At 52.6% G+C, this 18,495-nt stretch overlaps 6 protein-coding genes across 6 annotated transcripts; 3 read left to right on the top strand and 3 right to left on the bottom strand.

Annotated features, from left to right (window-relative positions):
• Positions 1 to 330: 330 nt before the first annotated feature.
• On the top strand, positions 331 to 1,755 carry GUITHDRAFT_163765 (hypothetical protein). The gene is made up of 13 exons (XM_005830743.1): positions 331 to 354; positions 402 to 429; positions 487 to 546; positions 601 to 669; positions 729 to 803; positions 850 to 879; positions 933 to 977; positions 1,035 to 1,091; positions 1,140 to 1,167; positions 1,224 to 1,258; positions 1,319 to 1,357; positions 1,417 to 1,469; positions 1,601 to 1,755. Exons 2-13 carry the CDS (start codon positions 424 to 426, stop codon positions 1,644 to 1,646), a joined length of 543 nt encoding a protein of 180 aa, XP_005830800.1. The 5' UTR covers positions 331 to 354; positions 402 to 423; the 3' UTR covers positions 1,647 to 1,755.
• Positions 1,756 to 4,588: 2,833 nt separating this feature from the next.
• On the top strand, positions 4,589 to 5,407 carry GUITHDRAFT_72759 (hypothetical protein; the record flags this gene model as incomplete). Its single annotated transcript, XM_005830742.1, has 1 exon — positions 4,589 to 5,407. A coding segment is annotated over one exon (819 nt), but the record flags the coding sequence as incomplete, so codon positions are not given.
• Positions 5,408 to 8,083: 2,676 nt separating this feature from the next.
• On the bottom strand, positions 8,084 to 9,684 carry GUITHDRAFT_110272 (hypothetical protein; the record flags this gene model as incomplete). Its single annotated transcript, XM_005830741.1, has 5 exons — positions 8,084 to 8,173; positions 8,221 to 8,334; positions 8,384 to 8,672; positions 8,716 to 8,792; positions 8,839 to 9,684. 5 exons carry the CDS (start codon positions 9,682 to 9,684, stop codon positions 8,084 to 8,086), a joined length of 1,416 nt encoding a protein of 471 aa, XP_005830798.1.
• Positions 9,685 to 10,773: 1,089 nt separating this feature from the next.
• GUITHDRAFT_153180 (hypothetical protein) lies at positions 10,774 to 10,932 on the bottom strand (the record flags this gene model as incomplete). The annotated part of the gene is made up of 1 exon (XM_005830740.1): positions 10,774 to 10,932. A coding segment is annotated over one exon (159 nt), but the record flags the coding sequence as incomplete, so codon positions are not given.
• A 2,979-nt stretch (positions 10,933 to 13,911) lies between these two features.
• GUITHDRAFT_72825 (hypothetical protein) lies at positions 13,912 to 14,812 on the bottom strand (the record flags this gene model as incomplete). Its single annotated transcript, XM_005830739.1, has 7 exons — positions 13,912 to 14,004; positions 14,051 to 14,139; positions 14,194 to 14,300; positions 14,348 to 14,409; positions 14,459 to 14,524; positions 14,572 to 14,647; positions 14,697 to 14,812. Coding segments are annotated over 7 exons (609 nt in total), but the record flags the coding sequence as incomplete, so codon positions are not given.
• Positions 14,813 to 15,445: 633 nt separating this feature from the next.
• GUITHDRAFT_140254 (hypothetical protein) lies at positions 15,446 to 17,521 on the top strand (the record flags this gene model as incomplete). Its single annotated transcript, XM_005830738.1, has 7 exons — positions 15,446 to 15,754; positions 15,824 to 15,862; positions 15,913 to 16,038; positions 16,068 to 16,133; positions 16,211 to 16,314; positions 16,337 to 16,517; positions 16,751 to 17,521. 7 exons carry the CDS (start codon positions 15,446 to 15,448, stop codon positions 17,519 to 17,521), a joined length of 1,596 nt encoding a protein of 531 aa, XP_005830795.1.
• Positions 17,522 to 18,495: the final 974 nt, after the last annotated feature.

The following is an 18,495-nucleotide window of genomic DNA, read 5'->3' as shown; positions in this document are numbered from 1 at the left end:
GAACGAGGGTGCTTTTCAAGGCTGGTGGTCACCATCCAAAAATTGCTTTAGCTAATCTTATTGTTTTCTGGTCCATTTTTGTGGGTCCAGGAGTCGCATGGGGGAAGATCGGGGCGTGAGAGGAAAGGGTGGTAAAGGAGAGAGGGAGGAAGGAGAGGGAACAAGAGCAGAGAGAGTTGGGTAGATGAATACGACAACAGCACTTTCATACTTCGATTCATTTGACCCTGGTTGTTCACAGACTTCCAACGATGTAATTGCCGTCTGGTTTGTCCTGCGCAACGGAAGTTCTCAAGATTTGAACAGGGCTGCAGCTGCTATGGCCGTTCGACATGCCAGGAGGAATCGTCCCAGGTCAGCTAGATGGTTTTCGTAATGTTCAAGTTTTGATCGTGATTCAGCGCCACCGTGGGAGAGAACAGGATGGAGGTGCTGATGACTTGTTTGGTTTTCATGTAATGAGATTGGCCCTATTTGATCTTGCAGGCGATACGAAGACATGAACAGTTTTGGGAAGAATTAGAGAAACAAAACAAGATCACGAAGGTATGCACAGGTTGATTCCCCGAGAGCATGTAAGAACTTGTTCGTGGAACCCAGATCATCAGGAAGTACGACTTGTCCAAGGATGGCAAGCTGAACAAAGAAGAGCTCGGGAATATGCTGCAGGTGCCGCAATGCTGCAAAATCATGGAAAAGGATGGGAGAGACATCACCAATGGCATCAGGACCTCGCCGGTGGCGAAAAACCCACTGAAGAAGAGGTTGTGTACGTGTTGAAGACTGCGGACTTGATTGACAAGGTTTGAAAAGGATACACCAATTGAAAGTTGTTGATGTCTTCTGCAGAAGATTGACGATCACATTGGTCCGGAGGAGGCAAACGACCGTCTTATTTTATACCTCTGATCTCATTATCATGTTTTGTGCAGCTGGAGACAGCGATAGACATCTGGCACCGTTACCTCAACTCCAAAGTGAGCTGAGGCGTTTGCAAGAAAGCAACAAGAACCTCTGTGAAATTCTTTGGGCAGCCGGAGATCGCGCGCATCTTTGACAAGTACGACAAGAATCAAAGCGGGCAGCTCGAGGTGTTGGATGCGAGTCCTCAAAACGCTGCTCGCTAACCCTTCCTCCAGTTCGATGAGCTCAAGGCTCTGCTGCAAGGTGCGACGAGATCTGAGAGTCATCGAGCTTGTTTCATCTAACCTTGAGCCACTTAGAGCTTAACGACGGGAAAGAACCAGAAGACAACGAGGTTGGTGGCAGCCAAGGCTTCTTTCTGCCAGCTCGAGCAAGCGCATGAAGGAATGCTCAGGTGCAGGAGGTTCTCAAACATGCAGATGGCATCACCCAGGTCCCCGGGCCCCCGCCCAAGACCCTCCGTCCTTGGTGCATGCACTTACCATGCTGCAGGCAAAGTCTGGTGGCATCACAAGGACCGAGCTGAAGCACGCGATCGCTCTTTGGTGAGGCTCCCCCGCGGCTCGCGGCTCAGCGACTTGGGAACTTGCCGCAGTCACTGTGCTTGTTTTTTTCCTTGGAAATCTCTGACGATGTCGGCTCCGGGTGCCCGGTTATCCATGATCGTGCTGTGCAGGTACAGTCATGTCGAAGGCTCCAAGAAATGCTGCGTGATATCCTAAAATTTCAGCCTGACAGTGAGTAGTAGGCCGCTTTCTCTCGCTGAGTTTTGCCAAACTTGAAAACTGATTTTCCGAAAAGTTCAAACTCAATTAAATGATGTCAATCCTCAATTAAATCATTGTGCCAGAACCGTGGCAGTGCGGCCTGCGGCGGCGGCACCCGGCCGCACTACAGGGTCCAATCCGGCCCGGGCGCCCCGCAGCGGCCGACTCTCGCCGAGGCGAGTCACGGGCTCGGTGACCGCCGGCCGCGCCGAGACGGTCCGGGCCGCCGTTCACTCAGTTGACTCTCGGCGGACCGGCGGCCCGTGACGGTCCGATCTGAGTCGGATCGGTGGCCGTCCTACCGTACTCATCAGTCACTGAGTGGCGCTCGCCCCGGTGGGCCCCGGGCCCGGGGCCGGGGTCCGGCCGCTCACGGTTTTATTTTTAGTCATGGCCTGAACAAGGGGGTGTGGCTACCATTTTTGGGTTTCAGAAACTTCGAATTCAAAAATGAAATTTAGAGGGTAGAATTCAATCAGTTTTCTACGACTTTTCATTGCCCTTCAATGGATGTGTTTTCAGTGACCCACCCTTTTATTCGTGAGCAGGAACCCCTACCTCACCCTACCACGGGGTTGTCCACCCCACCCCTTCGATTCATCGTCCGATTCCATTCTTTTGCACAGATTTTCAGGGTGAACTTGACATAAACCCGTCCTCATCAAACTACCCCACCCATATAGAATTTGGCTATATTTGAAGGGTATGTTCGGGGCGGGATTCCCTTTGTGGGGGTGGAAAACAATTTTGAAATCAGAATTTTTTTGGAGAGGGCCAAAAGGACCCAACAGGTGCGTGCATGTGGGAAAAGTAGGGGTCCTGCTCTCAAATTCTGATGGATACGTCCGAGAAGCACCGGTGCATGAATGCGGACATGAGGGGTAGTGGGGTTCTCCACCGGGTGTTTTCCTACACCGTGATTGATGAAGGGGTGGGGTTATTGCAGCATGCCAAGCGGGATCAAGACCTCGGCACCTCATAGAGAAGGGGTAGCAGATACTCTGGAATGGGTAGGGTAGTAGTATAGGTGCTCACTAGACTTTGGTATGTGGGTGGGTGTAGGGAAATCATGACCCCTCATTACCCCTTCTCCACTTCAACACGAGACATCAAATCGTGTCAAGGAGGTGGGTAGGGTGGTTGAATAATGAAAAACGTACGTACCCCTTGTTGCAATTACTACCACTACCATCCCATTCTTCATAGATCACTCACTAAATGCTAAGGGTCCTCACCCACCCCAGGCTCCTCTGAGTCATCGACACCACCCCACCCTGTTGGACACAGGTCTGTCCTACCCGGGCAATTACAGTACCCCCGACTTGTGTAATCAATGAAACCTCAACCACCCCCTAAGTTCAAAGAAGGGCTCTAGAAGGGATCACCCCTTGTTTTGACCACCCCACCTATCTACTACATACACTCACCAGCCTCAGGTTCCCAGGACCCTTCGTTTGAAGAAATCTTTACGGCCAACACCGGTGGTGGTCTGTACCCCCTAGTTTACTGGATGAAAGAACAACCGGTGTTGAAACACGGGTCTAATTGTAGGCGAATGTACCGGTCCTTAAGAATGGAGGTGGCACCCCCTGCAGATAGGACCCCGGAGCTTTCATTAGATTGTTTCTACCCCCGATCCGATCAAAGACCACCCAGGGTATCCTCTCCAAACCCTACCCTGTGTCTTCCTCATCTACCCCACCTATCATAAATCCATTCATCGATTTTCTCTTCCACCCCACCTGGTGTATGTCTAGATGAAGCACCCACCCATGGAATCTCATGAAGGAAGCACCTACCTACCTAGACTCGGACAACATCTTCTACACCACCCACCTTCTTGCCATTATTTTTCCTATCGAATTTTCTTATTTTACCCCCTTGTTTCCCATATATGAACTACCCCTACCTATTGTGGAAGTACACCCACCATACAATCCGTTCCTCTGTATCACCCCCACCCCTATGAATGATGAATTTTTAAAAATCGACTACCCCTACCCATAACGACTAATGATGACCCTACCGTCAAGGAAAACACGCTCCCACCCCATTGCCACATTCCTTCCATGTCGATTGCGCAATATGCTTAGAGCTCGAGCTCGGCGCCATTGCTACTGCGCGGTCCCCTTGGATGCCGATTGATCTTGCTATGATATCCATGTTGTAGGACGAAAGGATTCCCCTCCTCTTTCATGCTCCAGAGCAGACGTTTCTATTTGAGGCACTCCCATTTTTGTTGAAAATTTGCTCTCGTTGATTTTTGATTGTTGATATGACCTCACATCAATATACTTTGATGCGCCCTGAACAACAAAACGATTCTATTCTAAATCAAAACCAGTGGCATCTTCTCACGCAGTGTTTTCATCTGTGTTTATCTAGGCTTGTGTAAATATGATGATTGGAAACTACCGTACTACGAAGGAGCTAATGGATTCCTTGTCTTGATGACTTGCATGTATCCGAGCCATTAATTTGTACCATGTTCTTCGACTGCGAACTTGCGAGCACGTGTGCGATGATCCTATCCTGTGCTAAGCATGATAACTTGTCATGTTCCTCGTTGTTTAGTGCAATGAGACTATAACCTCATTTTTTAGTCTCAACTCATTTCTACTTTCCAGGTGTTGGCTTTGAGTTGTGCGTCTGGTTGGATGTATTATAGAAATGGAATTTAATTGTAACTTACATTTGTCTGATCCACTGGGATTGCCTGTGATGCCTTCCTCTTGTGCCCTTGCATCGCTGGCCTCAGTACAGCTTGAGAAGAATTCGGATGGCGTCAATCTGGCATACCTGTGATACCTCTGATTGATCGGAAGGAAAAGAGAGGGACAAGAAAGTATCCGTCTTGATTTGATTGCAGCCTTGCTTGCATGGCTAAGGAAGGCCCAATGGGAGAAGTTTATCCCTCATCGGGTAGCTGTTACAAGAAGGAAAAGCGTCTGAAAAGCAGCAGTTCTTGGATTCAGGTCTGGTGGGCCCAGGAAACCACATCAAAGCGGGACGTTGCCCTGAAAGTTATCGACCTTGAAAACAATCACAAACCTGATGCCTTGGATGTGTTGCAAAAGGAAATTGCGATCATGCGAAAGTGTTCACACAAAAATATAATCCACCTCCTTGCGACGTTCTCCTGTGGTTCTGAGTTGTGGCTTGTGGTTGACTTCATGAACAGAGGATCCTGTGGTGACCAGTTGCGTGCGAAATACCACGACGGTTTTTCACAGGAAATTGTGTCGTTCATTCTCCAACAAGCGATCGAAGGGATTGCTTACCTTCACGGCGAGGATTTGCTCCATAGAGACATTAAGGCAGATAATCTTTTGATTGATTCTAGCGGTCATGTACGGATCTCTGCGGCAGAATTCAGAATGTCCCAAGAAGCTCAGAGGAACATGCGGAGAACTTTTGTGGGAACCCCTTCTTGGCTGGCACCGGAGGTTGTCGAACAAGAAAGTGGGTATGATTTCAAGGCTGATATCTGGGCTCTTGGAATTACGGTCTTCGAATTATCCACTGGCAGTACTCCATTCAGTGGGATGAAACCTTTGAAAGTGTTGAAGTGCATCTTGCAAGCACCTCCTCCGCGCTTGGACGAGCGCTTTCCGGCCAGTGTCAGAGATTTGGTTTCCTCTTGTCTGCAGTCAGACCCAGCTGATAGAGCAACTGCTTCAAGGCTGCTTCATCACTCTTACTTCGAAATAGCTCAGGCACCCGGTCAAGATTACTTCGCAGATGTGATCAATGAGACTTCTTCAGTAGACACCAATCAGTCAAGTTCAGAGGTTGCTCAGCAATCTGAAGATCTTGAATGGACTTTCGATGAAGTAGAGCGCCTCAATATCATGTCTGATCATGAACTTGAAAGGTCTGTTGAAGAGCTGTATTTCCAAACAGAGCATTCCGAAAGCAGCACTCGAGTTTCCGACGCGGTGCCTTCTGTATGTGATCTCCTGGGTGATTCCAACGACAATCTCGACGCGGAAAGGCCTCAGATACCTTCATACACAAATTCTGTGAGCCCTTCCATTAGTTTCTTCGAAAGTCCAGATCTAGAAAACGAGAGCAAGGAATGCCCCGTGCATGACAATCATGCCGACGAGGGTTGCAACCCCTCTATTCAAAGAACTGGTGAAGCGAGATCAACTCCCCCAAATGCTGATGCTGTTCCCTCATCAACTGCGACAGTGAAGGAGGCAAGATCCTTGCTTTCTTAGTTTTATGAAGTTGAAGTTTTTGCAGGTTTATGCTCGTGAAATATGCATTGTACCCTGTGATTGCATCGACAATATAAAGATGGATGGCAACGGCCTGCAGCTTGAGGATGCTCAGTTTAATGTCGATCTGCATACCCCTCGCTCCAGGAGTGGGTCTTTGTGTTTGGAGTTGTTGAGTGCGCAAGGGTCTCCCATGCCAGCTGGAAACTCTCCCAACACTGACGGTGGCGGTGGCGATGCTCGTGCCCCTCCATCTCCGGAACGAAGGATAGCTTCCGTCACCTTCCAGGTGAAGAGGACAGCGATGAGTCCTGCGCTGATGCGGTCTGCGAATGCTCAAGTAAAGCCTTGTTTGACTTTCAAGAATTCATCTGACGTTGCTGCAGCTTTCACCTTGCCTAGACGCGATGGACAAGAGTAAGAGCAACGGTGAGGCCACACAAGATAATGGCGCGGAGCAAAGTTTGGATGCAGTCGACGGCAATGGACAGACCATGCGACTTGTAGTAGCTGATGACAACGTGTGGGCCGAGCTTGAGAAGCTTCTTTCAGAACCTCTATCTCCCAGGTAGATTACTTGCCAAAGTAGCATGTCTCGCTGACAACGCCTTTTGCTGTAGATCACCGATGAGGGTCAGCACCCAACAGGAAAGGGTCTCGCCACCAGAACTCTCTCTAGATGGCAACTTTTCGATTGCGAACAAGGCTGAGGTTGAGGTGCCCAAAACGGCTAGATGCTTTACTCTTGTTCCGAACCAGAGCGGCAATGATGCATTGATCAAATTAGCTTCAGAAAATGACGATGGAGTAAGGGTTTCAGTCACTTTCCATAATGTGGAAAATGCGGATTCAACGAACTCGAATCCTTCTGCGCTAGAGAATGTCAGCGAGAAGAGCTTGAGGCTACGGTCCCACTCAATGACAGACAGTGAAGAATGCATGTCGTTCTCCAAGGTGAATCGATTCCTAGATGAGAGTTGACTGACCTGATCTGCGTCTTCAGGACTGTGCAGAGACATGTCATGCATCATGCGACAGGGAAAAAGGAGGGAAATCGCATGGGAAGAAGCGTTTCCTGATCGTAGACGTTCAAGAGGATCGGAACAAGGATTCATCAGCGAATTCGAGCTCGACTACCTCTTCGCAGGCAAGTGTTTTGCTCTGCTAGACTCTGTCAGTCTCACTGTTCAATCAGCCTGGATCTAGCCAGTCGCTGCCGGAGAGTTTTCACAACGGGGAATCGGAAAACGCGAAGTCTCAGGGTGCCGAAGCTGCAGCAAGTAGTGCTAGTGCAGCAAATTGTGATCCATCTCAAGCGAAGGTATTGCGAGGGCTATTTTCCCTCCCGCCTAACCAGAGTGCTCAGATCGTCTCGCATGTGACGTCAGATCTCAGCGGACTGGAACACTACTCTTGTTCAACCAAGGCTCCTTCTGGGCGATCGCTGACCCAGCCAAACTCCCCGATGAATTGCACCTCAGGCCAATCTGGAGGCTTCAGCAGATCGTTTATACCCCATAGCGAGCTTGTCAAAACTCAGACGGACGGGCGAGCCGATGGTGCAAATTCCATCCAGGCAGTCAAGCCAGCAGCCGAGGAGGGCATTACGAGGATTTTCTCAGCTCCTCTAGACTCACCCAAATCCCCTCGCGGACGTATTTCTCAAGATCGACAGCTGGAGAGGAAGCACAAGAAATTTACGTTCAAAGATGCTCCCGACACTCTTCTGCCATCAGCGACATGCGGACACCCGCAAGGCAAGGGGCAGGAATGTCAGAAGTGCCGCATGGTGCACGCAGCCGAGAACTGCAACCCGGCAGAGCTGACAGAAGAGGAGCTGAGGGATGTCGTCAGGATTCTCAAGGTGAGATGAAACTTCTTTTTCCCTGCCTGTTCTGACGAGGGTGAATGGCAGGCTCGGGTGAAGGAGCTCAATGACGAGAAATCGAAGCTTGAAGGCGAGAAGAACGAGCTGCGATGCAGTGATTGGAATTGGGCCCGCAGCAGCAAAGGAGCGGAGAAGGATAGATAACGACCTGGAGCAAGCTGGGCTTGGCTTGCATTCTTTCTTATTCTTTTATGTGTCATTACAGAGGTGATGACATGCCATCGCTTTCCTCCCCTTTCTTGGACTTCCTCCTCTTTCCCAGACAGCCCGCTCCCCTCTATCTATCTGGCTTGTCCTGCATCGTTCAGGGATGCCATCTGCTGTTGCGAGACCCTCCATGCTCGTTCCAGGGCCTGCAACCTTCCCTCGTCCTGTACAACAGCCTTGAGCCAAACAACTTGTGCAGGATCGGGCTCACCTCAATCTCACTCGTCCTCGCAGCCTTCAAGGAGATCTTCGCCTCCCGTGCCTCCTGGTCGGACGATCTCACGTCGGCAGCGGCCTTGTGGAACAGCTCCTTGGCTTCAATTTGCTGCCTTGCCCGTCAAGCTTGGATCACGCGCTCCCCTCCTTCCACTCACCAGCTCCTGCAGATGATCTGCCACCCGCTCCTCCCCCTTTAGGTTCGCTGCCAGATGCTGCACTGCCGCCTCCTTGCTCGCCAGCTCCTGCTGCCTCTGCGGCATCTGCTGGTACTCCGTCTGCTGGTGCAGGATCTCTGCACTTCGCAAGGAATTCTGTACGCTCTCGGCATGCTCGTAGAGCGACTTGGCCGTCTTGAGGACTTTGTTCGCCACCGCCAGGTCGCGCGGAGCCTTGGAGCCAACCATCTCTGACTTGATCATGAGCCGGGAGGCCTCGTGCCGATACCTTAGTGGGGTCAGGGAGACGCTCCTGACAGCATCCGACTCACCTCGCAGCCTCCCTCCTCAACCTTGACACAGTTGCTTCCACCTTCTTGGACAAGGAAGAAGCCTTGCCTGTCGGGGCCTTGGAAGGAATGTTATGAACGACTCTCAGAGGAAGAGATCCAAACCTTGCTGACCGATGACGAAGCCTCCGCCTCCTGGGAGACGCTCTCAGCCTGTCCGTCCAGTTTGGCTGTGTTCTCCATGCTCCTAGCTAGCTTCCGCATGTTCTTTGCCTCGCGGGCATACCTTCGAGCTTCGGCCAGCGAGTTCAGGGCGTCAGATCGCAACGTCATTGCCTCCGATCTCTCGGCGTTCGCCTGCTGTTGGATGGAGTAGACGGTGTCCATCACCACCTGGTTGCGCTTCTGCTCCTCAAGGTCGTCATCCCGTGCTATCCTCAGACTCTGCACTCTATCCTGAACTTCTCTCCGCAGCTGCTTGTCTGCAAGCTTCTTCTGCTCCAGCTCCCCCTTCTCCTTCTTCGCCTCCTTGATCAAAGTGTGCGCCCGCTCCCGCTCCGACTCTGCCAACTTCCTGTCCTTCATCCCTCGTCGCAGCAGCTGCCGTGCTTCATGGTAGTCCTCCCTGTCCTGCGCTATCTCTTTCCGCATGCTCGCCATCCTCGCCTCTTCGTCCCTCCCCTTCGCTTGCAGTCGCTTCAGCGCTGCCTGCATGTGCCTGACCCTCCACGAAGAAGGTCGGGCAGGGCGATGAGACCCGGACCGGGCCTCGAGTGAGTGCTCGAAGTCATGCAGAGCACTCGCTCCAGGGTGCAGCGCATGCATCCTCTTCAGCCTCAGCTTCTCCTGCTCCTCTGCAAGGCCCTTGATGTGAATGCCAGAACCCGATGGTTGAAGCTTCTGCGACGCTGAAGAGAGCAGTGCAACATGTCCCGGTCGTTCGCACAGCATCCATAGGCAAACAATGGTGCAGGCACCCAACGTCGCTCCACTGAGCCATCGCATCCTCATGTGAGCAGTGGAGACCCTTGTTACGAACTCACAGGGACAGGGAGATCGAGTCCCCGTGAGTCACCCCGGTTCCCCCTCCTCAGCCCTCTCGTTGCCTCTTCTCTCGTTCCTGTTCCTGTTTTGCTGTCACTCCTGACCTCCTTTCCTCTCGTCCTGATCCTCGTCCTCGTCCTGCTCCTCGTCCTCGTCCTTGTCCTCCTTACTTTCTCGTTCTCAGGCCCATGATGCTTCTCGACGCTTCATCATCGTCAGTGCCTTCATCGCCCTCATACTCTTGAAAGCCACCCATCCTACAGACACCTATGACCCCCCTTAAACATAGCAAGATGACCCCTCTCTCCCTACTTCCTGTGACCCATGTATAGCGGGGGTGGGGGTAGTCGAGACACACGGGTCCATTGTGGGTGCTTGTTACCAACTAAGGTTTATGGTGGGTACTTTTGTTTATAAATACAGGGGTGGATGGGTGGGTGAAAATCCGGAGGTGGGTTACTAAGAGAAGAACGGGGTGGGTGGAAAAGCAGGATTGCCATGGCGGAGAGTTTGCGGCAGTGAGGCGCAGGAAGAGGAAGGGAAGAAGAGAGAGTTTCGGAGACAGGAGACAGGAGACAGGAGTGAGGAGGAGAGAGCGAAGAGGGGGACGAGAGGGAGCCGTGTATGAATGTGAGAGACGCTGTGAGGGTTGACAGAGTGAGAGGGCGCAGAAGCCATTACAGCCAGGCTCTAGTGCGAGTTACGGGTGGTGCTGCTTGAATCAATATGCTCAAGCTTCGTGAAGAATCCATGCAACCCAATGAAGAATCGGTACGCTCTATCTTCAGCGACAAGCTAAGTGTAAGCTGGTCATCGACGCCATGGGCAATCTCATCACCGCAAGGAAGTAAGTCTTGAGATTTGTGTCCGACAGGAACTTGTACAGGATTCAGATCTAGACGCCCTTTAAGACGTACGGATTTGTGTCTCTCCAGCGATGAGCAGATCATCTCGCTGCACATGATCACTGGGTCTAACTCGCCGAAGGTTTGATTTGTTGTTGATGAGTTGTGGACCTCGACCGGGATCTGTGTGTTGAGGGTGCTGCAGCATTGTCTACCTCACTTCGACATGATCCGCAATACGTTCTTCTTCCTTGTCTTCTCCATCGAGCTTGGCATCAGCTCGTACGATGGGGTGTTGACCAGACAGATTGATGGCCATGTCGTGCCCCTGTCTCAACCAGCAGCCTTCCAGTGGTTGAACGTGAAGATTCTCAACATCAACAGAGACAGGCAGGCGGTTCCAGAGCTGAGCATGTCTCCTGCTCGGCGTCTCCTGCATGTAGCAGACATCTGCAGGGCTCCATCGCACTCTGTGACCTCGAGGCTCTGCTTGCATGCCAAGCGGAGGAGGCGAGGGAGAGGGAGCAGCTCAGGTCCCCAGGGCCCACAGGATCCGGAGCTGTTTCTGTTTGAAAACTTGACGAGATCAGACCAGCCATCCCCCAAAGTAATGCCCGTGTGTCCTCCGTCGGTGCCGTCAGAACCCTCCTTGTCGAAACGTCTAGTCGAAGAATTTGAGGAGGACCCAAAAGCCCTGGAAGCGTTTCGTTTGCATCCTGCAGCAAGCACTGGAGGGAATAAGGAGGGGCGTGATGTTGAGGCGTCACAAGAAGCTCCTAGATCCAACATCACAGAAAAGATTGACAGGTTTCGGGAGGCTTCGCGCGTAAGTTCCTTCATTATTCCTGTGACTCTTGTCAAACGAGTTGCAGGCACGACAGGCTGCAATCCTGAGTGCAAGGAAGGCGAGGTGAGCCATCCATTGTCTTGTTTCCTCTCCTTGACATTGAGACAGGTGGGCTGAGCTGAACCGACGGATGGTAGATTCTGATCTAACAGCCGATTCACTCTGAAGTTGAGCCCTAGAACTCCTCCGATTCTTCGTCTGTGCCCTATTCAGATGATCTGAAGTATTACGAATCGGTTCCAGAAGCTGTATGATCCCTTGCTCTGGGACCTCTGTCACTTCTAACAACAGCCCAGGTCTTAGTTCGCTTTGCTAAATGGACGAAGACTGTTCCTGCTGTCGATGCTCTGTTTCGTCCGATTGATGCTTTGCTCGATGTTATTGAGGTGAGGAGTTTAGTTCAATTTTCCCCTTCTTTATCTTTCATACTCATCAGTGTTTGGATAGAATTCTTTGAAGGATCAGCCGGACCAAGTGGCCACGGGGAAGAACAAAACAGTAAATCTGCGATCGAAGTTCCAGAGGTATCGGAGCAACATGCCCAAACCTCCAGTGCAGTCAACACCGCAACCTGTTGAACAAGGAAAAAGGTTTGTTATCCACAATGATCACGTGCTGCTTACATCTCCCCTCTTGCTCTCTCAGGTATCCCGTCAGCTTGACCTCAGGCTCTCTCCGCACCAAGGATGGGACTGTTTACTCAATGCCGGAAGACAGATCTGGTAGCATCAAGAAGGAAAGGAAGGAAATCAAGCTCCGTGAGGTTGTCCGAGCATGGTATGGCCATCCGCGGTATCTCTGGGAGACAGTGCTCGAGGACGATGACGGGATGTGGCTGACAGTCGGCACGGATGTCACGCAGGAGGTCAGAGCCTGTGTCAAGCAAGGGATTCTCTCGCTTTCCATTCCTTTCAGCGAGAGCTTGGGAGATCCTTGCGCAGATGTCGACAAGGTCCTCTGCATAGACATTGTGGACCTCTCAGGGATCAACCGAAATTTGATATGGAGTGACTCGCAGGAGAAAGTGAAGTTCTTCCGCGCGATCCAGACCACTCACTCCATCAAGAGGCTAGCGAACATTGTGACGGGTGACTTGTCGATCAAGGATGCGATCGAGGAAACGATACCGATGGTTGCGTCGCTGAGATCCAACGTGTTCAAGAATGTTTCAGGCAGCCTGGCTGACGGCAGCACTTCATACGAGCTAGAAGCTCGGCTAGGGAAGTGGCTTCCGGGGACTTCCGGCTCACCCGGCCGATTTCGCAATGGAGTCACACGGGAGTTTATGGACAGGGTGCTGGGCATGTGCGAGGGATGGGATGATTGGACAGAACATGGAGAGTGGAAAGAGATTCATGACTACATCCTCAAGGTCGGTTCAAACCAGTACAGGGTGGCCGTCGCTTTCAATGAGGTTGAACACAATTGTGAATGCATCCTTGGATGTTGCCCCCTCTGCCGTTCGCTGATCTTTCCTCTTGTTTCGATCCGTGCTAACCGCCTCCTGAGCATTTCTAGTTGACTGTGCGCTCATTTTCTCCAATAGGATACTCAACAAGCGACCAAGATGGTACTGCAGAAGAAGATCTTGAAGGCAAGAGGACTGCAGCAAGTTCACTGGAAGGGCTGAGACGTTACTTGGCAGATTAAGGACTTCGCATACATCTCGACCATCGGGGACGGACAGCCCCTCACGGCGCTCAGCTCCGATGTTCGCATCGCACTGAGCGAAGAACGAATACTGAAGGGCGATCCTGCGATCATTCGCAATGGCACACAGATTCGTGTGAGGATAAAGCAGAGGAAGAGCTTTCTCTACACTCCCTCCAATGCGGCGAAACCAGGTACCTTGAGGGTCTTCCGGCTTTCACCCAGTGCTAATCGTGCTCTGCTGTTCTTCCTCTTGTTCCTTCTTTTGTCTCTCTAATCTGTCATGGAATGTCCTTCTAATACTCCAACAGTCTGGCGCTTTGACTTCACTCTTGTCTGGTCGGGGAAGACCTTGGGCCAAGTAAGAACCAAGAGCCTCCTTGCCCTACCGCTCCATCATCTCCAGCCGACCCCTTCCTTCTCTGCCTCCCTTCTCCTTGTCTCCCTTCCCTTGACCCTCCCCTCCTTCCCTCCCTAGGTTGTTTCATGCTAATGAGGAATGCAGGCCCGCAACCAGCAGATGAACACAGAGCCAGACTTCGAGCTTGAGTGTGAGTGTATCGACCCTTACAACTACCTCAAGAACCAGGTGCCTGACCCTCTGCCCGTTTGAGCACTGCCCTCACTCCACCCTCAGACCGACGATCGTGTCGTCGCAGAGGGCCTCCTCCTCAAGCTCCGGGACTTTCTCGGTAGCCTCTGCCTCGTTGCTTTTCCTCGTATGACCATCGTCGGCAGGTCCTTGGGGGGGATACCGTCTTGAGATGTGCTCCAAGAAATGACCAGCCAGCCTCCACTGTCCCCTCCTCCACCCAGAACCAGTTCATCCCGCAGCTATCACTCCGTACTCCTTCACGGGACGATCTCTCCTATCCACCGGCTTATCACATCGTACTCCTCCATGGAGAAATCGTGCGGAAGATTCTTGAACTCGCGATAATTCACCTTTCACCTCGTCATCTCACCCGCCATCACTCCGACGGGACCTCACCGAGTATCCCGACGACTTGAGCCTATCGCGAGCAAGGAGAGCCTCCTTGAGGGGTACCACCTGGTCGGCAGCGCCATGGCACATGAGAACTGCACTACAGTCAGAACCCAGCGGCAAGCATGCAAACAAGCATGCGATCCTACTTGGGGTGTCCTTGGATCGCTCCGTGGCTCTGAGCTCGGAGGAGGGGAGGTAGCCCGAGAGCGACATGGCTCCACCTAGCCCCTGCTGCTCCTTCATCGCCGTGTACCTGAGGGATGAAGTCACGTGTAGCTTCCGATCGCTGGAGATACTAACAGAGCGAGTGCTCCACCTTGCGAGAAGCCTCCAAGAATGATCCTCCTCGCTGGGATACCAGACTAGAACGACTTGCCTCAGCGGTGATGGGACTGAGACCTCCTCCTTCACCTCGATCTCTTTCGCTATCATATTCTGAAGGATGCTCCTGCTCTCTTCGATCCCATCGCAAGGCTCCTGCGCGTCAAGCACGTCAGAAGCTGCTCTAGAGCAGATCAGCTCACGTCTGATCTCGATGGCTTTCCGATTATGTCAAACCATGCAGGCATGACTTCCTTCTTGTTGACCGTCACAGGTATCCTGTACCTCCCAGTCACTTGCATCCTCCCCTTCTCTCATCTCTCTTCACTTAGGGGCATTTGGGAGAACAAACTTGACGTGCCGATACTTGATCGCCAGCTGAAAGCAAACGCCCGACCATGCCTGAGCGCTGTCGCCTAGCCCATGCAGAAATATGAGGAGTGCGTTGGCAGGAGGAAGCAGCCTGACAGAGCGTATCAGACAAGGAGAAGGGGCAGTCGAGCCTTACCTTCCTGTGCTGTCTGCTCCTGGAGTTATCACTACTCGGCTGTTGTCAGGCGTCACGACATGCTGCGATGGTTCATCAGGTCAAGACTTGAAAAGATGAGGTGGAGACGCTTTTCATCACGAAACAAGAAGGATATACGAGGAAGACGCGAAGAACAGCAACAAGGGTAGCTGCACACGGATAAAGAAGTCCATGTGGGAAAGAGACAAGAGGGCTACGAGAAGGGCCTGAACACAGAGAGAGAGAGGGAGAGAGAGGGGGGGTAAGGGGGGGGGGGGGGCGAGACAGAGACAGAGAGACAGAGACGGAGAAAGAAAGAGACAGAGACAGAGACAGAGACAGAGACAGAGACAGAGGAGGAGGAGGACCTGGGGTTGGTAGAAATTTTGTCCGGAGGACAGCAGCCGCCTACATGTTCTCCTCCACATGTCAAGCGGCCACCTGGGTCCCACAAACCGCATTATAGTAAATTATAAAGAAATCTGACAAATTATAGATTTTATAGCAAACATGAAGTTTTACTCTAGGATCAATTATATATAAGACCTCTGCAAGTTCATGGTGCTTCAATGCGGCTGGTCATACGGGTGTGGCTGATGATGCTGGTGCTGAGCCTGCAAGGAGGAGGAGGAGGAGGAGGACGAGAGGACGAGAGAACTTCAGGAGCGGTAGCAGCGGCTGCATCAGCAGCAGGCAGAGGAGGAGGATCAGGCAGGGGAGGAGGCGCCGGGGAGAAGTGTAGGGGCAGCAAACTGAAGAGCTTCACTATCGAGAGGTTGATTGCGATGAGTGAGGCAGAAATGAGCTCAAGTTTGCGAAAAGTATGTGCGTCCTTGGTTTCCTCTCCTCGCCCAGTAGATGGAGAGATTCTGTCGAAGGTTGGTCGGTGTGCGGACAGAGCGGATTTAACGGAATGGAGCGTGGGAGAGCTCTCGCTTCTGGCACAGGTTGGTTGCAAGTTGGGCAATGATGCACTCATGAAGAAGGTAACAATCGATAGATCGCCATTCCACCGTATCTGATGCGCCGAATCCAGATAGAAGCCGCGATCTTGAGGAACAGGAGGGGCAACCTAGGCAGTGCCGAAGATTTCTCTCGTCTGGTGTCAGCATTTGAAAAGAGAATGGAGGACAGTCCCGTGGGTTTCGCTCGTTGTGGAGAGGTTCTGTGCTCCTGATCTCATCTCCCCAGGACTCGAAGGACTTGTTCAACTTTCTGGTCAGCCAGCTGCCAAACCTTGACACGGAGTCGTTGATGGTACCGCACTTCCTTGCAATCTTCAGGCGAGCGGGAGGGATGAAACATGGAATGACATCCTTGTAATGATCCTTCAGCTTCATCGAAAAGTTTGGTCGACCGGGAAGAACACCTCTGAGGGGATGTGGAAACAGGCTGCCGCCAACAATCGCACACAGGGCAATGAAGCACTTGTCCAACGGTTTTGTCTTAACGCCTCCCAGGGACTTCGATCTCGAGACGGTGAGGTCGTTCGATGCCTTTGTGGGGCTGACAATGGTCGAGGAAGCTGGCGGAGGTTCTCGAAAGGCTGGTGCACTTGAGATGGAGGGAAGAAAACGTCCTTCAGATCATCAGCGAGTGGAGCACGGGACTGTTGCAAAGAGGAGCTGCGTTCAACTCCAGGTAACCAATCCTCCGCCTCCGCTTCCACCACCACCTTCTCCTTGTTGTCCTCCTGCTCCTCCTGCTCCTCCTCTTCGCCCCTGCTCATCCTCCCCCTCGTGTTGCTTCTCGTACTCCCACGACTGCTGTTCCCACTGCTACTTCTCTGCTCTTCCCGACTCCGCTGGTCAATAAACTTTGCTGCCAGCACTGCCTCGAAGCTTTGGGATCATTTCGGCTACTTGAACTATCAGGACTTCGAGTTCTACCTGCAGATGGCTGAGAGGACGTTGGTGAGCACGGGGCAGATGGACTTCAGAAATGTCTGCAAGCTTGCGTGGGGAGCCTCTTGTGTCCTCGCATGTCACTGTGTTAGGCGCAAGTCAGTGTATCAGCAGAAGCTCGACGTGGACAAAGACTTCTGCCAGCGAATGCGGAAGTTCTTTCAATGGATTTTGACCTGCTTCAACGGTCTCGTCAGCAGGAATCTGGTCCCTGGGAAGCTGTCGACGATGAAGGCGGATCGGAACCGCCCGATGATTACACGCCTGCACCTGTTCAGAGAATGCTGCAGAGTCTTTCCGGGCGGGCAGTTCCGCGACGAAGACTTCTCCTTCCCGGAGTTCTGGAGGCTTGCAAGGATTGTGTTTGAGGAGTCGCCCTACAGTAAGCAAGGTGAGCAGCCTCTTACCCCCCTGCTGCAAGCTCAACGGCCAGCAGGGGAGCGCAGCAACCAGTCGCGTTTCCACACGAGTTTCGTGGAGATCGCCAAGAGATCCCAGGCAAGCTCGCAAGAGCTCAAGGTGTATGAAGAGCAGATCCATGGTGGCAGCGGTAGCCGGAGGGCGTTCGGTCCGTCTCTTCTCATGCCTCATGTAGGGCTCTCCTTGGACGTCGTGATGGAAAGAGGAAGCGCCATGCACGTGCTTGAGCTGAACGGGCCCTCGCACTACCTCGTCCCCTCCCAGGAGCCCTGCGGTGCTCAACAGCTCTTCTCCCAGCACGTCCTGACCTGCAGTCCATGAGAAGGTGGGACGGTGCTGAAGCGGTTCCTGCTGCTCCAGCATGGCATCGAACTGGCAGGGTGTGGCTGTCTGCTCTGCCTGTCTGACCCTCTCCTGCAGGTTGAAGTTCCTTACTGGGATTGGAAGAAGATGAAAACGAACAAGCAAAAGTTCAACTATTTACAAGATCTAATGGAATGCACTTAATTAATTCACTCACTCTCTAACTCAATCTGGTTCCGGTCTTCCTGGAGTTATGCTGTGTACCTGTAAGTTTTCTCCAACACATCAGAGAGATTCAAGAATCCTCTGTAGATGGTGAAAACCAACTTGGGCGAAATGCCTGCCACGAGTAGCAGCGACATGGTCCTGAGCCAGTCCCTCCCCCTCCATTCAAGAACCTTCAGCGTCCATCGAGCCTCCTTCACCGATCCAGCTGTTGATGCTCGGACCGGCAACCCCAGTCTCACTCGCTCGCTCCTCCTCTCGCTTCCACCTTGCTGATCCTCCTCTGCAGCATGCGAGCGTCTCGGAGTCGCCCGAGGAGCATAGTCTCTCAGTGGCTTGTGCAGGTTAGCCATGACTTGCTCCCTTGTCCATACGACGACGTCCGGTTCTATGACAGCAGGTATCAGCACGACGAGACATGGCGCGGGTTAGCCTGATCTTGCCTCCTCCACCACCACATGCCACCTGTTCCTCCTCCCCCCTCTCCTCCTCTTCCTCCTCAATGATCTCATTTCCCTCTCGCCTCCATCGCTCTTCCTCACCCCTCCCCTCCCCTCTCCTGCTCTAGAACAGCCTGATGCACCCCTCCTCTCCTCTCCTCTCCTCTCCTCTCCTCTCCTTGTCTCTGCTCTGCTCTCCTCTCCTCTCCTCTCCTCTCCTCTCCTCTCCCCTCCCCTCCCCTCCCCTCCTCTCCCCTCCCCTCCCCTCCCCTCCCCTCCCCTCCCCTCCCCTCCCCTCCCCTCCCCTCCCCTCCCCTCCCCTCCCAT

The sequence above is a fragment of the Guillardia theta genome, assembly GCF_000315625.1.
Source record: "Guillardia theta CCMP2712 unplaced genomic scaffold GUITHscaffold_44, whole genome shotgun sequence".
Lineage (NCBI taxonomy): Eukaryota > Cryptophyceae > Pyrenomonadales > Geminigeraceae > Guillardia > Guillardia theta.
Note: the sequence above shows the minus strand (reverse complement) of the source record. Positions and strands in the feature narration are given on the sequence as shown.